Here is a 20,133-nt window from a genome sequence, read left to right on the forward strand (position 1 = left end):
ACTATCACTGGACAAGCTGTAATGAAGCTCAGGTCAGCTTCCAGGATTCTGGACTTAATATTCTATCTCCACATCTTAAAAAGACTTTCATTTATATATCCTTTAGATCTCTGCTTTCATCTCACCCCTAAAATGCCATCACTAGTATATTAGCTTCCAGAGGGCAGGGATTTTGTTCTGTCCCCTCACCTCCCCCCACCACACACACACACACACACAGCATCTGACATAGGGCCTGGCACAGAGTATTCATTCTCCACATGTGATGAACAAATAACTAAAAAGAAAATAGAATAGGCAAATCCATAGAGAAAGGAAGCAGATTAGTGGTTGCCAAGAGGCAGGGGGTAGGGGATAGCAGGGAATAGAGAATGGCTGCTGAAGGGTAGACTTTATTTGGAGGGGGGGAAGGGGGGGTGGCGCGTGAAAATGTTCTGGAATTAGGTAGTGATGGTGGTTGCACAACTCTGTGAATATACGCTCCCCCCCAAAAACCACCAACACTGAATTGCACACTTTAAATGGGTGAATTATATGGTACATGAACTGTATGGTGTGTGAATTATGTCTAATAAATCTGTTACATTTTAAAACAGAAAGAATGAAGAAGGGAAGGAGGAAGAGAAAGCAGGGAGCAGCAGGGACAAAGAAGAAGAGAAGGGTAGAGGGAGCAGAGCAGTACTCAGGCTTCAGGTTAGCACCTGCACTCTGTGAGCAACTAATGAAATCTATGAATACGCTCACATTTCTGAAACCCTTACACGGGTCTCTCTGGTTTCTGGGAATCACTCTTGGTTCATTATGGTTATTTTCTTAAAGCCCTAGAATGTAACCTAGTATAAATAGTTGAAAGAAAAATAAGATAATTATTTTTTTAAGAAATCAAGTACTCCACATGGATTAACATGAACAAAGATTTTGCAAATATCTTCCTTTAGAAAAAACAAGTTCCCACATCAAGAAGACTAGAGTATAACTGAAGGGCCAAGTGATCATTTTCTGGCTTAAAAACATCTGAAGATAATCACCTTTGCAAGACCCGCTCGATGGGCTCCTTTAGATTCCATGTATGCAAGGTATCTGTTGAACTCCCGGAATTCCTCCATGGTGGGTCTGAAGGTCATGATCTTACAGCTGGGGTTGAGCGGACTCTCCACCTTGGCCACCTCCATGATGGCTGGAGCAGTCTCTACAAAGAAGATGATGCGGGCATCAGTGCTGAGTTTCTGTGTGGTAAGGTCAGTGGTCATTCCTCCCAAATAGTGGGTAAGCTTCCCCAGCAAAAACTCTTTTAGTTACTTACCATTCCCTTCTACCACCCTGTTAGCGAGACTCCCTCATCTCTCCCCGGACTCCTGAAAAGAAAAACTGCCTCTAGTTACTCCTCCTCCCAAGCTCCTACTGCTGGCATGAAATCGCTGACCTAATTACATTGGTCTCCTCCTCAGAGACCTTCCTATTAAGAATGAACTTTCTAACTTTGCAAGTTTCCAGAACCAGCTCTGAAACAGACGCTCATCTATGTACCTATAGAAAGGCCTGGTGCAGGCTGAGCGGTAAATGGATAATATTCCACATCCCCAGCACAGAGCCTACTCAGGCATGCTTCTAGTCACCATGACATGCTTTCCTGTAATAACTTACAAACCAGCCCCCATCTGCGAAACCACCAGACACCAGGCTAAAGTGCTGGAGGCACAGTATAGGAGGTTATACAGCACAAGAGTAAAGAAAGGTTGTCTTCCAAGCTGACTGTCTGGAGGCCGAACAAACTTCAATACAAAAACTATACACAGGAAGAGGTAACTGATTCCATCTGAGTTACTCAGCAATGACTTCCCTGGAAAGGTGCAGAATTGAGCCTTATGACAAGGTGCAGGGAAGTTTGTCAGATGAGAGAAAGAGCGTCTGAGGTGGTGGAAATATTTGAAGTCTGCAGGGATGGAGAGGGGAGGTTAGCTAGTCTGGAGCTCAGGAAGAGAAGATTCAGGAGATCAAAGTAGAAAAGTAGGTAATAGTAGTGCTGTGAAAACGCAGACTTAATCCTGCTGTCAAAGAACAGGGTGATTCCTTCCACAAACATCTACTGAACACCTGTGTGCCGGGCAAGGGAACACCATGTGCCCACCACGTGCTGTGATGAGGAGCATGGGCACGCATGCCTCAGGAAGGAGTCCCGCACATCCCACCTACAGCACCTGGCATCTGACAGCTCAAACACCTAATCCTCTCAGAACAAAACTTTCCTTTTCTCATTTTTTTAATAATAAATTCAATTTGCCTGACAAAAAGAGAAGGTGGGAAATGAGGGACGCAGTAGATAAAGGGGAAGCACGCAAGGGGATAGGAGGTTATAACAGTTCAGGGCTACATTATCACCATGCACTGAAGGTTTAAATCAGCCTCTATCTCACAAAGTGTATGTGAGTGAAATGAGCTACTCCAGAATTAAACCCTGTCACCCTTCAGGAATTTATATTCTAAACTAGAAAATAATCTGCATGGGGATATATTAATACCTAACAGAAAATATCCTGTATTCCCCCTGCCCCAGGAAGGAGGCATGCAATTTAAAAGCCTTCCAGGCCACCTCACCTGAAATGAAATGGCAACCCTTCCAGTATTCTTGCCTGAAGAATCCCACGGACAGAGGAGCCTGGCAAGCTAAAGTCCATGGGGTCACAAAGGGCTGGACACAACTGAGCGACTTCACTTCACTTTCAGGCCACCTCACCAGCCCCGTCCCTTCAGGTGCACAGGCCCAAATCCCTGGGCTGCAGGATCCAAGTCCCACCTCTACATAGCATACACAGAGCCCTTCAGAAGCATCCAGATCAGGCCCCTTGCAAGAACTATCATGGCCGTGTCCACCATCACAGCCTGCATTATACAGTGCATGCATGCTAAGTCACTTCAGTCACACCTGACTCTTTGCAGCCTACATGGGCTACATGCAGTCCCATGTAGCCTCCCAGGTTCCTCTGCCCAGGGGCTTTTCCAGACACATGTGGAGTGGGTTGCCATGCCCTTCTCCGGGGGATCTTTTCGACCCAGGGATCAAACCTGCGATCTCCTGTGTAAGCGGGCGGGTTCTTTCCCTGCTCAGTAGCCACTTGGGAAGGCTCATATTTTACTGTATGCTTCAGTAAGACTCAGCGATTTGTGCTTCTCTAAACAAGTACAGCTCTCTATGCCCTTGCCCAAATTATTCCCTCCTGTTGGAGCAGTGTTTACCTGTTTCCTCACCTGGCAAACTCCTGTTCATGCTGAGATTCCCAACCCTCTGGGGCAGGCCTGGGTGAGCCACCCTGTGTGTCTGGACCTCCCTCTCTGCATTCCTCTTACATCAGCTGCCTGTCCCAATGGCACCTGCAACCACACACTGAACTCCAAGCTCCTCAAGGGGAAGGCAGGTTCTCCATCTCTTTAAGCCCTGGAGTTTAGTCTGGTAGCTGGCCTGGCTCGTAACATCTGCTGCAATAACTATTTGCTAACTGAATGACGGAATAAATGTCAACATGTTACTAAAGGATTTACACTGCTGCTGACACTAAATGATACCAAATGTGGCAAAAAGGAAAGCATTGGTCCCTAATGTGGAGAAGTTACTTAGAAAACAGAAATCATTTAACTGGCAGGATACAGGAATCTTAGGGCTGGTGCACTGGGATGACCAGAGGGATGGTATGTGGAGGGAGGTTGGAGGGGGGTTCAGGATGGGGAACACGTGTACACCCATGGTGGATGCATGTTGATGCATGGCAAAACCAATACAATATTGTAACGTAAAAAAATAATAATAATAAAAATTAAATTAAATTTAAAAAAAGAGTAATAGAATATAAAAATCTGAGCAGTGAGAAAGGAGAAGCCCCTAGAGCACCTCTGTAGAAACATCTGGCACTTGGAAGGCAGCCTTACTTTCCCACAGATGAAGAACAAGGGTGGCCCTGCCTGTTTCTCTAGGCAAAGGGCTTGAGAAACTGCTAAAGAAGAAACTGGAAATTCAACTGATCATTCAACTAGGTATGATCATTGAATCACCACTGAACTGATCATTCAGTCACTCACTTAGCAGTGCCTGGCTGGTGGGCAGACATTCAAGATGGAATGAAACAGAACACTAGCAGCAGTACAGGGGAGAAACGGATGATAAATAAGTAATAGAGCTATGAGGACATAAACCAGAAGAGGTAGCTGCTTCACACGGGGTGGGCAAGGGAAGCCTTTCAGAGGCCTGAAGGAGGGAATAAACCATGAGATATCTGGAAGAAGAGCATTTAAGGCTGAGGCAAGTGTAAGAAGCCTCTTGGGCTCTTCAAAGAAACAGCAAGAAGGAGTGTGGTGAGACTCCTCTGGTGGTCCAATGGCTAAGACTCCACATTCCCAGTGGAGGGGGACCAGGGTTCAGTCTCTGGTCAGGAAACTACATGCTGCAACTAAAGATCCTGCATGTCACAATTAAGACTCCTATGCAGCCAAATAAATAAATATTTTTTTAAAAAAGAAGAAGGAGTGTGGTAAGCAAGGAAGAAGATGGTAAGAGAGGTGGTGGAGGCAAGCGTGAGAGGGGAGAAAAGGAGTTTGGTGTTTACTATGAGTGAGATGAGAAGTAATCTTCAGCTTCTTCCCCTTCTCGTACCTCATGTTCTGGATACTCTAACATGCATTTCCCACCAAGAAGAGGACACTGCTTTCTAAGATAACTGCTCTGGAGGATGTTAAGCAGAGAGGTGAGTCTGGCTTTTGTATCAAAAAAGGACAAGGTTGGAAGCATGGAGACAATTTACACGAACCCAGGCAAACTTGGACCAGGGGTGGGCAGTGAGGAGTGGTCAGATTGCAGACCTATTCTGAACAAAATTTGTGACGTAAGAAACAGAGGAGTCAGGATTTTTGACAGAACGACTCTGACAAGAAACTGAAGCGATGAAACTGTTAAGATGTGCAGCAAGTTCGTAACAAACAGAATTTAACCTCCGCCTTGACCTAGTTTGCTAACTGGTCTGTGACATAAACTTTGCTTCCTTCTAATGTCACTACTCCTGATTACACAAAACTAGTTCTACCTCTAAATCACGTACATATACAAAGACCTAGTCAGCTTACATTTAGACCTTTTCAATCTATAGAGTTAATACACAATGTGACAAACTTTAAAACATTAAAGTGTTTTAAGATTTAATGTTAATCTCACCACCCAAATTTTTACTAATACGACAGTTAAAAAAGTCTGGTGCTAAGATTTATTTCTTTGATTACTAGTGATATTGGTCATTTTTGGACATGTATAACCATTTTCATTTGATTTTGGGATTGCCTACATACATTCATTAATCTTAAAAGTTAGTTTATAAATATTCTGTTCCTTGAGTTTTTTCTAATCCATCTTTATAATTATTAAACTTATTAATGTTGCTAGAACTAAATCATGGTATTATTAATCAATGTTATTAATCAAATCATGATATTATTGATCAAATAATGTTGCCAGCCCCTCTTCTCTTTTACCTTTATTTCTCTGAGCCAAGCAGAAAAGATTTAAAATGCTCTTGCAATAATGCTTCCTAGTTGGAGAAAGACTTATATTTTACAAAAACATCTCTATGATTTTCTGCTGAATGTGATGCAATAGTCATTTTTTTTTTTAATGCTACATCTCTATAGAGACTGAGTCCCCAAAGTGAGTGACTACAGTATCTGTGATGATAACTTTGTTATTTTGCTTCTACAAAGCTGGCCTTCAATGTTTTGAAGACCAATCAAACCAAATAATCATATTTATAGTAAGTACCCTAAGAACTTTTTTAATGAAATAAAGATCTTTCTCATCAAGTAAAAAACAACTCTAACACTAATTCATTGGAGAAGGCAATGGCACCCCACTCCAGTACTCTTGCCTAGAAAATCCCACGGACAGAGGAGCCTGGTGGGCTGCAGTCCATAGGGTCGCTACGAGTCAGACACGACTGAGCGACTTCACTTTCACTTTTCACTTTCATGCATTGGAGAAGGAAATGGCAACCCACTCCAGTGTTCTTGCCTGGAGAATCCCAGGGACAGGGAAGCCTGGTGGGCTGCCGTCTATGGGGTCGCACAGAGTTGGACACGACTGAAGCGACTTAGCAGCAGCAGCAGCAGCAACACTAATTTATACTTACAAAATGGGCCCAAGCCTCTTTCCTGAAAAATTTTACCTTAACATCCACTCTCCTCATTCTCATATCTCTATTTGGTAATAAAAAAAGAAACTAAGGCTGATGTTTTCCTGCTAAATGTCAATCTGTAGCCCATATTGCTTTCGATATATACACCTGTATTTCTGACTTGTGTCCTGTGGTTGAAACAATTACTATGAAAAGAGTAAAAACCAATGGCTCTCACCACGAGTACTAGTTTCTTAGACAATGCCTGCCACAGAACTGGTCTACAATGAAGAGAACACTTGAGGATCTACTATAAAGCACCACCCTCTGGGAGACACAGCTGCTGCTATTGCTGCTGCTGCTAAGTTGCTTCAGTTGTGTCCAACTCTGTGTGACCCCATAGACGGCAGCCCACCAGGCTCCCCCGTCCCTGGGATTCTCCAGGCAAGAACACTGGAGTGGGTTGCCATTTCCTTCTCCAATGCATGAAAGTGAAAAGTGAAAGTGAAGTTGCTCAGTCCTCACTAATTAAGCAGATAAGGCCTTAGGCTAGAAAGAAAAGGAACCAAGAGACAACTACCAGCTGTATTAGTGTCTGAAGAGACCTGTATTCCAGCCTCTTTTTGGTTTTTTACGAGGACCTGCCTAAACCCTGGAGGCCATACTTTCCAGTCCTCCTTTCTCCTTTCCTAGAGTGAGATTTTAAAAAGAAATTGAGCAGCCAAGGCCTGGACAGAGCAGGTGCTACCTCTCTGTTCTACTCTGGCCCCTGTGAGCCAGGCTGGAGAAAGGCAGGGCACAGGCACCACCTGAGGCAGCTGGAAGTCTGGCCTTTCAGTCCCACCATGGCAGTTCACCAACTTGAGCCCACAGGGAGCCATGTAAGCTTCTGTTTGCAGACAACCTTGGTCAGACACTGTTATCAGATGAACTGTATCCCCCAAAAGACAAGTCGAAAACTAACCCCCAACACCTGTGAATGCGACCTTATTTGGAAACTGGGTCTTTTATACATATAATCAAGTTAAGATAAGGTCATATTCTATTAGAGGGGACCCAAGTCCAATATGACTGGTGTCTCCTTACAAAAGGGGAGGAGACAGGTCCAGAGGGAAGAACACCATGTAAAGATGAAGACAGATGGAGTCATGCAACTGCAAATCAAGAGATGCCAGCAAGCACAATATGAAATGAGAAGATTCTTCCCAGATCCTTTAAAGAACGTGTGGCCCTTCTGACACCTTGATTTTGGCCCTCTAGCCTCCAGAACTGTGGGTGAATAAATCTTATTTTGAGCCATGTAAGTTTGTGGTCATTTGTTACAGCAGCCCTAGCTGACTAATGCTAAATATTACCATTCTCCACTAAAAGGAACCAGGGCTTCTTGGATAAAAGTCTGATTCCAAGACAAGTGGGAAAAAAACTACAAGGTAGGCCTGGAATATCTTCCTTGCTAGAAAGTAAGGAAATACTCAAAAAATGAAGGGAACATGGCAAAAGGACAGAAAAGTCAACTTGAAGGGGCTTCCACTGACTAAATCTGGAGGCAAGTGAGCCATCAAAATAAACGACAATAATGGACCATAATCAACCATTACAGGATGAGATAGTTAGATAGCATCACTGACTCAATGGACATGAATTTGAACAACTCCGGGACAAAGTGGAAAGTGAAGGACAGGGAAGCCTGGCATGCTGGAGTCCATGGGGTCGCAAAGAGTCAGACACACGTAGCAACTGAGCAACAATAACATAATTAACCAAATAAAGAAATTATGAATCTACAGTGAAATAAATAAACTATAAAATATTTGTAAATGTGTAAGTCTATACTACTCCTTTATTAAAAAAAGAATCAATCACCATTGGAATACTCAATGTAATACTCCAAAGGTTTAAAATAAAAGGAAGAATCAAGTCCTTGTCACTTTCCTGAACAAATGAGGACAATCTGTGACCTCAAAATGTATCTCTTTGGTATGTGAATTATTTTGAGCTGAAGGCAATCAAGACCCAGCAGACTCAAGAAAAACTTCTACCTCTCCCTTACCTACCTGAAGAATTTAGTTAGGGAGCCTGGACCAGAAAGAGAGCTATTACCAGAGAGAAAACTTTATCTGAAAAACCTACCCATACAACTGGGCAAACATCTGCTTATCAAACATCTGCTCTTCTTCTCATCTGGTGATTTACCCTCCTCCCCTTTGAAGCCCCAGGCCCCGATTCCATCCCTTAGCTTAAGCTTCATTTAAGACCCAACTGCCCAAATTGCCCCTGGATCTCATATCTTTGGGGTTCCTGTACCTACAAAATTAAATCTACTATTTTTCAAAATTGCTTTTCTCTCATTAATCTGTCTTATGACAATTAATTATTAGAACAAAGAATCTAGATAGGAAGAAGGGAAACTTTCTCTGCCCCTACATAAGTAAGGAAAGAATTGACGGTAGAAAGTTCTTTATAGAAAAATTTCAACAAATAAAAGTAGAAAAAAATAACAGAATTCTATGATCACCATTTACCTTTTTTTTTTTTAATTCCTAATAAAGAATGTAAGGAAACATCATCAACAGATGTTAAAACCAAGAGGTGACAACAGGAAGCTTTATAATGAAGGAATCAACCTAACAATCGGTGGACTAAGTATACATGACAGAAGCAATGGAAAACACAACATTACCTATTAATCATACTTCCCTAAAAATAAATCTGAATCTAAACTGAGCTATTAAATCTAACTACCAGTGGTCAGGAAATACAGGGGCTAGTGGAACAAACTAAACACTACCATAAGAAAGCAATATGTCCAACACTGAATGTGGGATAGTCTATATTCCAAAAGCTAACTAATGTGGGAGGAGGAGTGGCAGCAGGGGTGGGAATAGGGGCCTGTTACAGCATTAAAAAGACATGATGGATATGAATTAAAACTATGCATCTAAGGACTTCCCTGGTGATCTAGAGGCTAAGACACCATGTTCCCAACACAGGTGGCCCAGACTTGATCCCTGGTCAGGGAACTAGATCCCACACGCTGCAACTATGAGTTCACATGCCACAACTAAAGATCCTGCAAGTCACAACCAAGATTCGGCACAGCCTAACAAAATTAAAAAAAAAAAAAAAAAACTATATGCAACTATTATTTACGATAGTCAGGACATGGAAGCAACCTAAATGTCCATCAACAGAGGAATGGACCTAGAGATTCTCACACTGAGTAAAGTAAAAAGACAGAGAAAGACAAATATCACATAATATCACTTATATGTGGAATCTTTAAAAAGGCTAAAATTAACATATTTTGGTTTAAACCAAATAGTTACAGATGTAGGAAACAAACTTATGGTTACAGGGGTAGGGATAAATTGGAAGATTGAGATTGATACATGTACACTATACTACTAAGATAACTAATAAGGACCTACTGCATAGCACAGGGAACTCTGCTCAATACTCTATAATGACCTATATGGGAAAAGAATCTAAAAAAGAGTGGACATATGTATGTGTATATCAGATTCACTTTGCTGTATACCTGAAACTAATACAACACTGTAAATCAATTAAACCCCAATAAAAATTAAAACAAGACAAAAACCATTAAATAATCTAACAATTTTTTTAAAAACCTGTATGCATCAACGATATTGGTCACCAGATATTCACATAGAAAAGCAATAGAATGATGGAATTAAGGGGAAAAAACTAGGATTAAAAGAGAAATAGCCCAACTGGAACAAAAAGGGTCTTTTGTATGTTTACAGAATGTACACATTCTGCTCTGTTATAAACCAGAAAATATCTTAGAAAATTCCTCTTTTAAAAGGCATAATTAGAAAACAGCACTTTTTTTATATTCAGTACTTGGACTTTTTCTGACTGTCCTGTAACTTTCAACTTATACAGTGTTTGATGACTGAGTATGAGTCCCTTTATCACCCACCAATCAGATTCCACTAAGTAGGCAATTATTAGAAAATGGATGGGAGAGGGGAGGCAAACTTCCATTCAGTTATAGCTTGTGCAACATAGTAATAACCTAATTGTTAGAAATCCTATTATCCTTTTTCCTTGGGATAAAGTTTCCATTCATCACTAACAATACAATGACCAAGAACCATGTTGATTAATTTCAGTTCAGTTCCTCCCTCAGTCATGTAGGACTCTTTGCAACCCCATGAATTGCAGCACTCCAGGCCTCCCTGTCCAACACCATCTCCCGGAGTTCACTCAAACTCACAGCCATCGAGTCAGTGATGCCATCCAGCCATCTCATCCTCTGTCGTCCCCTTTTCCTCCTGCCCTCAATGCCTCCCAGCGTCAGTCTTTTCCAATGAGTCAACTCTTCACATGAGGTGGCCAAAGTACTGGAGTTTCAGCTTTAGCATCATTCCTTCCAAAGAACACCCAGGACTGATCTCCTTTAGAACTGACTGGTTGGATCTCCTTGCAGTCCAAGGGACTCTCAAGAGTCTTCTCCAACACCACAGTTCAAAAGCATCAATTCTTGGGCTCTCAGCTTTCTTCACAGTCCAACTCTCACATCCATACATGACTACTGGAAAAACCATAGCCTTGACTAGACGGATCTTTGTTGGCAAAGTAATGGCTCTGCTTTTTTTGTTGTTGTTTTGTTTTGTTTTGTTTTTTTGGCTCTGCTTTTGAATACGCTATCTAGGTTGGTCATAACTTTCCTTCCAAGGAGTAAGTGTCTTTTAATTTCATGGCTACAAATTTGGCCATGTCCAAATCCTTAGGTGGAAGCACCCAGACTAAACAAAAGTTTACTTTAACAAGGGACAGTTTCTCTGCCTTCTAACAATTCAGCTAAACAGACATCACAGTGGTAATCTCAACCAAAGAAAATGGCATCTTATAAAAATTACCATAACAATGGGAGTTGAACTAAATCATTTTGGATGTTTCTTTCAAATTGTGACTGTCTTCACTTAAAAGGCAACCAAGAAGCCCAAGAAGCAAGGCCAGACCTTAGAGCCAAACCAGCCAGATTCTAATTCCTTGCACACACCTCCTCCATCAAGAAATTTACTTAAAAACTAGGCCTGCTTCCCCATCATTTAAATGAGAAAACACTAGCTCCCCTATAGCACTGTAAATGGGGATTCAAAGTTACAAAATACAATACCATACTGCCAGGCAACAGTAGGCAAGAGATGTTGGCTTCAGAAAAACAAAAACCAAGCAAAAACCAACCTATTCAATCTCTTCTATTAGTTTCTTCACCACTGCCCACAACCATGCTCAAATCTCTTCCATGTAATTTTTAAAGGCTCCCTGTACACCATGGCCCCTCCTACACAGATCTCAGCTACAACCTTCGGCATTCTTTCCCCAACCCTCACAGATTAAACCCAGCAGAAAATAGCCTACACTCATTTTGTCCGATTCATCTATTCAATCTTCAGTCCCACTGCAATGTGACATCTTCATCCACTAGTACATTGAAATCATTCTGGAAAGAGTGACCAGTGACTTTACAATTGCCATTTCCAATATGTTGTTTTTAGTCCTCTTAGCAGCCTCTCTGCAGTCTTTAAAACTGGACAAGTCCTCTCCTGCCACAGCTTCTGGGTATGATGCAACATATACCAACCCCTTTTCACTCTTTTATGGTCACTCCACTTTCTGGAACTCCTTTCTATGCTCTTCTTCAGCCAAACTCCTCATAACTGATAGCCTGCAAGGTTCCTTCTGTGGCTGTCTTCCCTCTCCACCAGACAGACACTATGGATGAGCGCGTGCACACGGCCTCAGCTGCCCATACCAATGCCTCAGAAATACACAGCAAGAACCTCTCTTCCCTGAATCCAAGCTCAGTAAATCAAAGTGGCTCCTGGGCATAGCCATTCAGAGATGATTCTCACACTCAAGAGAGACACAAGACTGAATCTAAAACTTAACAGAGATAAAAAAGAATCTTTCCTCCAAAATTTGCTTCTCTATCCCATAGTCTTCATCATCGTTCATTCAATCCATCTATAGTTTTTGGTCACAAACAGTGACCAGTGCTAATAATCTTCAAAGAGCTTATGTGTAAAAAGGAATACAAGTGGTTAAAATACCACAGGCTGGGTACTGCAATAAAAGGGATACACAGAGCATCAGGAGAACCTTTAGTACAAGAACAGGTGGATCCAACCTTTATCAGGGTACACAAGCCCTACCCTCCACTGCAATGACATCAGAATCCAAGGAGCCATTCCTCCCTCATTTTCCACTTCTATGTGGATGCCAACTGTTGTCTATTGGACTTCTTAAACTATCTGATCTTTCATGTCAGTTCTCTAATCTCCATTCCCTGTGTTAGTATCCTAAGTTAAATTCTGGTCCCTTTTTTCCTAAACTACTCCAAGAGTCTCTGCTGATTTACCCCTCAGTTCTCCTCTATACACTATAAAAATATAGGAGAAACTTGCTAAGAATGACACTGATCATGCCATCCTTATTTTAAACATTTTAATAGCTCAGAACCATTTCAGCATGAAAACTACTTCAATGATCCAGCTACTGCCTTCTCCCACAGCCTCAAAGAGCCATTTAGCCTACTTGAACCCTCTGCTTCATTCTAAAGGTCCCACAGGTGCCAGGCCATTTCCCTCCTCTGCTGCACTATATACAGAAAAGTATCTCCTGTATGACATGACTGAGGACTTCCTGTGAGCTAGACATCTGCAAAGTGTATTAATGTGCACTCTCCTTATTTCAACCCCAAAGTTAACTCCATTGAGTGATCACAACTGTCTCTATTCCACCAATGATGGAAATTAAAATGCTTGCCCAAAGTCCCATAGTAAGAGCTGAGGATGTAATCTGAGCCTTATCTAAAATTCTATTATCGCATTCATAACTACTATGCTATTTCCTCGGCCTCTCCTTGGTTGGCTTTCTGATTATAATCTATCTTTCAAAGTTTATCTCAAGTGCAGACTGCATTATGAAGTCTTTTCTGCCAACATTCCCCCCCAACTACCAATGACATTTTTTTAATGCTCTCCTGATTCCCACTCCAAATCTATACTCAACCCTCATTCGTCCTGCATTCTGCATTTGCAAATTCACCTATTTGCTAAAATTTTAACCTCCAAATCAATGATTGTGGCACTCCTATGGCCATTTACAGACATGAACTAAGTGGTGAAATATGTGAATCACCCATATGTGAATATGTTCTCCCAGCTGAGGTCAAATGGGGCAATGCTTTGCCTTCTTGTTTCAGCTCCCATATTGTGAACAATCCTTTTTGCAGCCTATTTATTGCCAGTGTTTTTTATATTTTTGTGCTTCTTACTGGTGATCTAGCTACTTAAAATAGTCCCCAAGCACAATTTTCTAAGTCCAAGAAAGTTAGGATGTGCCTTATGATGAAAATACATATTACATAGCTTCATTCAGCCATCAGTTACACTGTTGGCGTGAGTTCATAGTTAATGAATGAATACTTATATATTAAATAAGGGGTCTTTAAACAAATCACACACAAAACAAGGTGATAAACTGACCAGTTGACAAGCACTGAGATTAGAGACACAGAATTCTATCTTACATTTCCCCTAGGAGAATTCACTAATTCAGTATTCACAGTGACTTTTAACATAACTTCCACAAACAATGAGAACTGTCTGTACCTAACCCCTTTTAATTAGATCATTCAGAAAAAGCCCTTATCTACCCCCAGCCCATGGAAACCATCCTCCTCCTTTCCCCTCAAGAACTTCTCCCACCTATGAGTGAGCCAGGCAGCCAATCCTCCAGACTACAACTGACCCTAACTAGCTCAACCTCTCCCCCAGAACTCAGAACTAGAAAACAGAGGAAGCCATGAGGGGCTGTGGCAGCCACTGTCTTCCCTTGGCATTAACAGAGAATGACAGAAAGAAGATGAGCAGAGAGCAGGGGAGGAAGGTCGGGGGAAGCAGAGAGAGAGAGAGATTGACTGATTTGAGGTGGGGATAAAAGAAAGCGAAGACATCAAGCCTGATCACCAAGGCAAATTATGTCATAGGGGAAATGCCTGAAGAGTCTCCATCTTCAAGAGACTACACTGCAATAGGCACTCCAGATATGATTTAAATTCTTTCAGTATTAAGACACTTGAATTCAGAACTGAGCAGCAAAGGGAAATAGATGGAAACCCACAAGGCATCCTTCTTTCTGGATCAGATTTAGCGCAGGTAGTCTGGATCTAACAGCTCTGGCATGACTCCTCACCCCTGGACCACAACTTGAATGGTGATTCCATGAGACAAACAGATGCAGCACCAACTTCCTGCCTCTCAGACCTCAGGTGCTGTGATCCTGTACCCTGATTCTTCAGTTTTCTGTTTGTGGCAAAAATGGCAGTTCCTAAGACGACCCCACCAGCAAGGGTGTTTTATGAGACATCCCATAAGATTAAGTCCCTGGGGTTCCAGCCAATATCCTGTTCGCCAACCTTTAACATTTCCAGTATCACATTTCTTTCTGCTTAAGTTAACCAAGAACGTGTCCACTGTAATTAAATCATGACTGATAAAATCATCAAATATAACCTAAGAATGGTAACCGGGAAAGAAACATGGTATAAAAATATCAGATATAAATCAAATGAAGGTTTTATGCATACCTATTTGCCTTTTGCCAGTAATCCTATGTAATAATCAGTTCTGTATCTTAAAAGAAATTAACTCAAATTACTCAAAATTCATTTTGCAGTGTTGAGTAAAATTACTGAGCCATTTAACAAACTTCCACAGTAGAAACTCGCAATAGCCTTTGGCTTAACCAATTCACCAAATATTATGCAGTGTCTGCAAAAAACACCACTGCTGCCCACAACAACACAGGCAAGACTTGTAAACTATATCTATTCTAAATATCAACTAAAAGGCATACTTAGCAATCAACAAACAGTGCTTATTCCCAACCCAGTTTATGCAAACTGTGCCATTGTGTGATGTGATTAAATATTATTTTAATAAATATACAAAAATGATATTGTTTCTACAAAGTTTAAGTTGAATATTTTGGAAAGAGCCAGTAAAGATAATTTTTAAAAACAAACAAAAAAAGCAATGTCAAAAGAAAAGTGAGAACTGTTAACAGTAAAAGGTTAGAAGGTAAATGAATTTGTAAAATCTAGACAGATTGTAACTTATATTATTTCAAGTGTCTTAACTTTCGCTTATTAAAAAAAAAAAAAAAAACCCAGAAACTGAAAGTGGTACAAGCTGTGTTGGGAGTGTACAGTTTATGCAAATGAGTAAATGCAGGACTCTACCTTGGCCACCTCATGTGAAGAGTTGACTCATTGGAAAAGACCCTGATGCTGGGAGGGATTGGGGACAGGAGGAGAAGGGGATGACAGAGGATGAGATGGCTGGATGGCATCACCGACTCAATGAACATGAATTTGAGTGAACTCCAGGAGTTGGTGATGGACAGGGAGGCCTGGCGTGCTGTGATTCATGGGGTCACAAAGAGTTGGACACGACTGAGCAACTGAACTGAACTGAACTGAACCTTTACTCAAAGAAAAGGATTTACCCTACAACAAAAGATAAGTAAATGAATGTATATTTATGCTTTAAGTAGAAATAAAATAATAGCTGTACCTTTATTCCTGATTTACATCCTTAACTAAAATAAAAACAATAACTTTGGGGAGGAAAAAAAAATCACTCTGTGCCTTTATAATACAGGCATAAAAATCAAGCAAGGTCAAAACCTGTCAAAGTCTCTCCTTACGGCTAAACAGCTCTTTCCCTTGTCCCTTCCATAGTGCCAAGCCCTCCATCCCTGACTTAGGAAAAAGTCCTATCAATGTGAAATCTTAATTTGAATTAAAGAAAAACACAAAGCTCTGTGGATTTATTCTCATACTTATTCTCTCAACACTATTTCTTTAACTTCTGCTTTAGAGGTAATTCCAAATTTACAAGAAGGGGTGGGGGATGTGGAAGCCCTGTATACACTTAAGTCAGCTTTATCAAATCAGTATTTTACCCTGTTTGCTTTATAAATTTATGTTCTCTTTCTCTCCACACACTCACAAATATATGTGTTTTTTCTGAGTTATTTGAAAGTAATCTACATACATCATGACCCTTTACACCTTAAAACTTCAGTGTGCGTTTCCTAAGAATAGAAGTCTTCTCTTACACAGATACAACAGTTCTCAACTCCAATAAGTTTAACAAAGATACTTATGTCTAATTTCTGTGTTCCAATTTTGTCAAGTGACCCAAAAACATCCCTTATAGCATTTTTCCCCCTCCAGTAGGGAATTCAGTCTAGGATTAGGTATTGCGTGTAGCTGCCATGTCTCTTTAGTATCCCTAAATCTGGAATATTTCCAGAGTGTGTCTTTGTCTTCAATGACATTGTCATTTTTGAAGAGTATAGTCACTTCATTTTATATTTAAACACTTAAACATGTTTTAAATACATTTCTCATTTTGGTATATTTTTTCTTTTGTTGCTGGTAAATAAAAATGCCATTAACTTTTTTTGGGGGGTCATTAATTTATTTACTTTTAATTGAAGGACAATTGCTTTACAGTACTGTATTGGTTTCTGCCAAATATCACCATGAATCAGCCATATATATACAATGGCCCCTCCCTCTTGAACCTCTCTCCAACCTCCGTCCCCATCCCACCCCTCTAGGTTGTTACCACAGCCCCAGTTTGTTATTAACTTTTTAATGATTTCACATATGACTACCTTGCCAATAATCTCACTTTTGAAAATGTGCCTATAGATTATGATTCTATATAGATCATGTGAAAACTGAGAATAGTAGTTTTTTCCTTGTTTCCTTCACAATACTTATTTCTTTCATTTCTCTTTCTCATCTTACTGACCTGAGACACCCTAGTGCTAAAGAGGAGTGGCAGTGAAATGTATTATAAAGGGAATGCTTCTAACCGTTCCTCTTCAGAATAATGTTTACTATGTATAGGTACCCGTTAATGGGTTAGAAAAGTTCTGTTCTATCGCTTTCTCTAGTTTTTTTTTTTTTAATTTTATCTGGGTGGGGCTCATTTGCTTTTAAAAGAATTCTATCAAATACTTTTTCTACATCTGTTATGATGGGTTTTCTCCTTTATTTACAATTGAGATTAATACTTTAATGTTGAGCCAACCTATATTTCTGGAATGCGCCTGATCTAATGATGAAGTATTGTCAGAATGGCACACTGTGGAATTATTTATGTTAATAATATATTTAATATTATCTATCTTCATAAGTGAGGCTAGTAATTTTCCTTATTCAAACTGTCCCTGTCTAGGTGCTGGTAGGAAGACCTGTCAACCTGAAAAAATGAGTTGGGATGTGTTCCTGAAAGAGGGAAACTATGAGTTTCTGAGGGCTGAAATTAAGTATTATTTAAATACTTAGTAGAACTAGCTTGAAAAGCCATCTGAACCTGATATTTCTTTGTGGTAAGACACGTAACTACAGAATAAAAACTCTTAAATGGTATAACTGGAATCTATTTCAGCATTTATATTTTTCTGGAAAACTGTGCACTCGAATATATTAGCAGAAGTTTTTAATGGACTCATCTATAGTTTAGTATTCTTTTCAGTCCTAACACTGTTTTTGTCCATTTTTTCTTCCAAGATGAGGATCCCATCACTCTCAAAATACATCACACATGACTAAAAAGTAGTTAAGAACCTACTGGACAAGATCGTGGCCACACAACTGGACTGAGCTGTGCTTCCATCTATACCCAGAGGTATAAGCACTTCATCTTTGTTAATGTTTAGCCTTGGTAACCCTTAAACTTTGGAAATTAAACAAGTTCAGTGTCCCTAAACACTAGTGGCAGTAGTTCTGAGGAATGAAAGTGTTTTGATTTTTCATAAAGTTACACTTTTTATTCTTGAAGAACATTCTTTTTGCTTTGCTGGTGTTTTTCTGAACAGTAATTTACAGTAAGTTTTCTTTGATACGTTTTATTTCATAAAATTAAAAGGTGACAAGCCTATGTCAGCCCAGCTTATTTTTCAAATCTGGGAATCAATAAACTAATGATCTCTATGATCCTTCATGAGCCCAGTGTTATATGTGAGAGAGGGAAAAGAGAGGAGGGATGGAAAGGATTGCTCATTTACATTAATAAAAATTGAGTAGCTTACTCAAGTTGAAGTTCTTATGTACTTTCTTGATTTCTAAGCTTTTAACTCTACAAGAGTCCCACCTTTCCACCTAGATGAATGAAACTTTCAAAGACAACATTCTTAACAAACCATTCTCTCAGTAAAAATGGCTTCCAAATCAAAGTAATTCAAGTGGAATCAGAAATTAAATTGGCAAACCACTTTAATTTCTAATTCTTTAGTTTGACATTTAAGATAAGTAATCTCATTATTTTCCTCTAAAGCACACAGATTTTCAGACTTTTCTAACTATCCCTCCTAAATCATTCATTTATTCATTCAAAAGACAACTCTTTCTATAGCTAAATAAGATTCATTTCAGTTCAATCACTCAGTCGTGTCCGACTCTTTGCGACACCAACCATTCAAAAGACAACTCTTTCTATAGCTAAGTAAGATTAGTCAAAGAATCTGCCTGCTTAAATTATTCAACTTCAAGGACCTGGAGATAATAAGGAAGAAAGAAAAAACTTTATGTTAGATAGGTAAAATAAGAGAGCAATCTCAAAAATGCAAAACACAAGCACTGACTACTGAAAGAACCATATCCACTATAGAAAAATTAATGGATGCAGACCACAAAGTCATCTTAAGATTCCTCTCGGCAATGCCCAAATATGTGACAAGCAGAAGACTGCACTGTTAACAGCAGAGGCAGCTAACATTCAAGAATTTTCTAGTTATGAGAGGTATACACATATTAATACCTTTAATCTGGTAAGAAATTTTGACATAAATGTATCATGACAAGGGAAAAGAAAGTTTACAAACAGCAGTAATTCAAAGTAAGAAATCTGTTTACCTAGGAAGTAGTTTGCAGTGTTTCATAAAAGCCAGCAGTTTCTTATACTGCAGTGCAGGAAAGTGTCATCAGATTTTATGATTCAATTTGTCAAAGGTACAGAGAAGACAAAGAAAAGGAAAAAAATCAGTAAATATATTCAATAAATGCAGATTTGGTACTAAATACTCTTTTAGAAGAAAGCAAAAAATTAAATTCTTTCAATAGGAAAGTACATGATAAACTGATCACAAGACAAAGAAAGTATCATGGTAGCATTAAATTTATCTTGAGAATTTAGAAAATATTAATTTTAAGTGACCAATGTTTTCTTTACTGTTGGACTCTCCTTACAAACCTATTTTTAATTTGAAGCCAAAGTAATCTCTTATCAGCATATCAATAAAACCTTTAAACATGGAACGAAAGTGCTTTAAAATTTCTAAGGAGAAAAACCATTTTTAAAACATAGAAACTTGACCTTCTATCTGATTATGAGAGATCTGTGACTGTCATGAAAAAGGCTAAACAGAGAAATTCTGAGCAATTTTCAATACATATGAATTAAGGGAAAAACCTTAATTCTCTGTTAATTCCAATTTTTAGGAAAATTACACTAAAATTTGGGTCCTGACAAACCCCCAAAATTAGGCGATCAATTGTTCTCCTATGAGTAAGAAGAATTTAGAAACTTGATGTACTTTCTAAATCTCTATTATTATGCAGCAGGGTGACAAGGATTGACAAGCATAACTGTCTAAGAGATTTCAATCGTTTCTAAAACTTGTATTTCATGTGATTGTGAGCTCTAACTAAAAGCTGACTAGGCTTGGATTGTCTTCCTTGGGGAACTTAGGGAGGAGGGGCCACTTGAGAGGAAAGGCCAGAGGTGCCCAGGACCCACACACCTGCTGTGGCTTCTTGGCGCTCTCTGCAGGCCAGCAGGTCAGCCAGCCCCTCACCACCCTCCACAATGCCCCAGCCCAGATCCCAGAGCCTGGTTGACACACAGGGTGAAACACATGTTGCTGCCAA

The 20,133-nt window shown here is 39.9% G+C and overlaps 1 protein-coding gene across 31 annotated transcripts in view; it reads right to left on the reverse strand.

Annotated features, from left to right (window-relative positions):
* KDM4C (lysine demethylase 4C) overlaps positions 1-20,133 on the reverse strand; it is a 405,440-nt gene that overhangs the window by 372,498 nt on the left and 12,809 nt on the right. For 27 of the 31 annotated variants that reach the window (XR_008713536.1, XR_008713537.1, XR_008713538.1 and 24 more), the window contains one exon: positions 1,029-1,189. Coding sequence is in view for 27 of the 31 variants with exons in the window: in XM_055578102.1 (XP_055434077.1) it covers positions 1,029-1,172 (144 nt within the window). In the remaining 4 variants the exon portion in view is untranslated. Of the gene's footprint in view, positions 1-1,028; positions 1,190-1,303; positions 1,356-19,119; positions 19,141-20,133 lie in introns of those variants that run through there. The other 4 variants (XM_055578092.1, XM_055578091.1, XM_055578094.1 and 1 more) reach the window with 3 other exon arrangements.

Source organism: Bubalus kerabau, chromosome 4, assembly GCF_029407905.1.
Source record: "Bubalus kerabau isolate K-KA32 ecotype Philippines breed swamp buffalo chromosome 4, PCC_UOA_SB_1v2, whole genome shotgun sequence".
Lineage (NCBI taxonomy): Eukaryota > Metazoa > Chordata > Mammalia > Artiodactyla > Bovidae > Bubalus > Bubalus kerabau.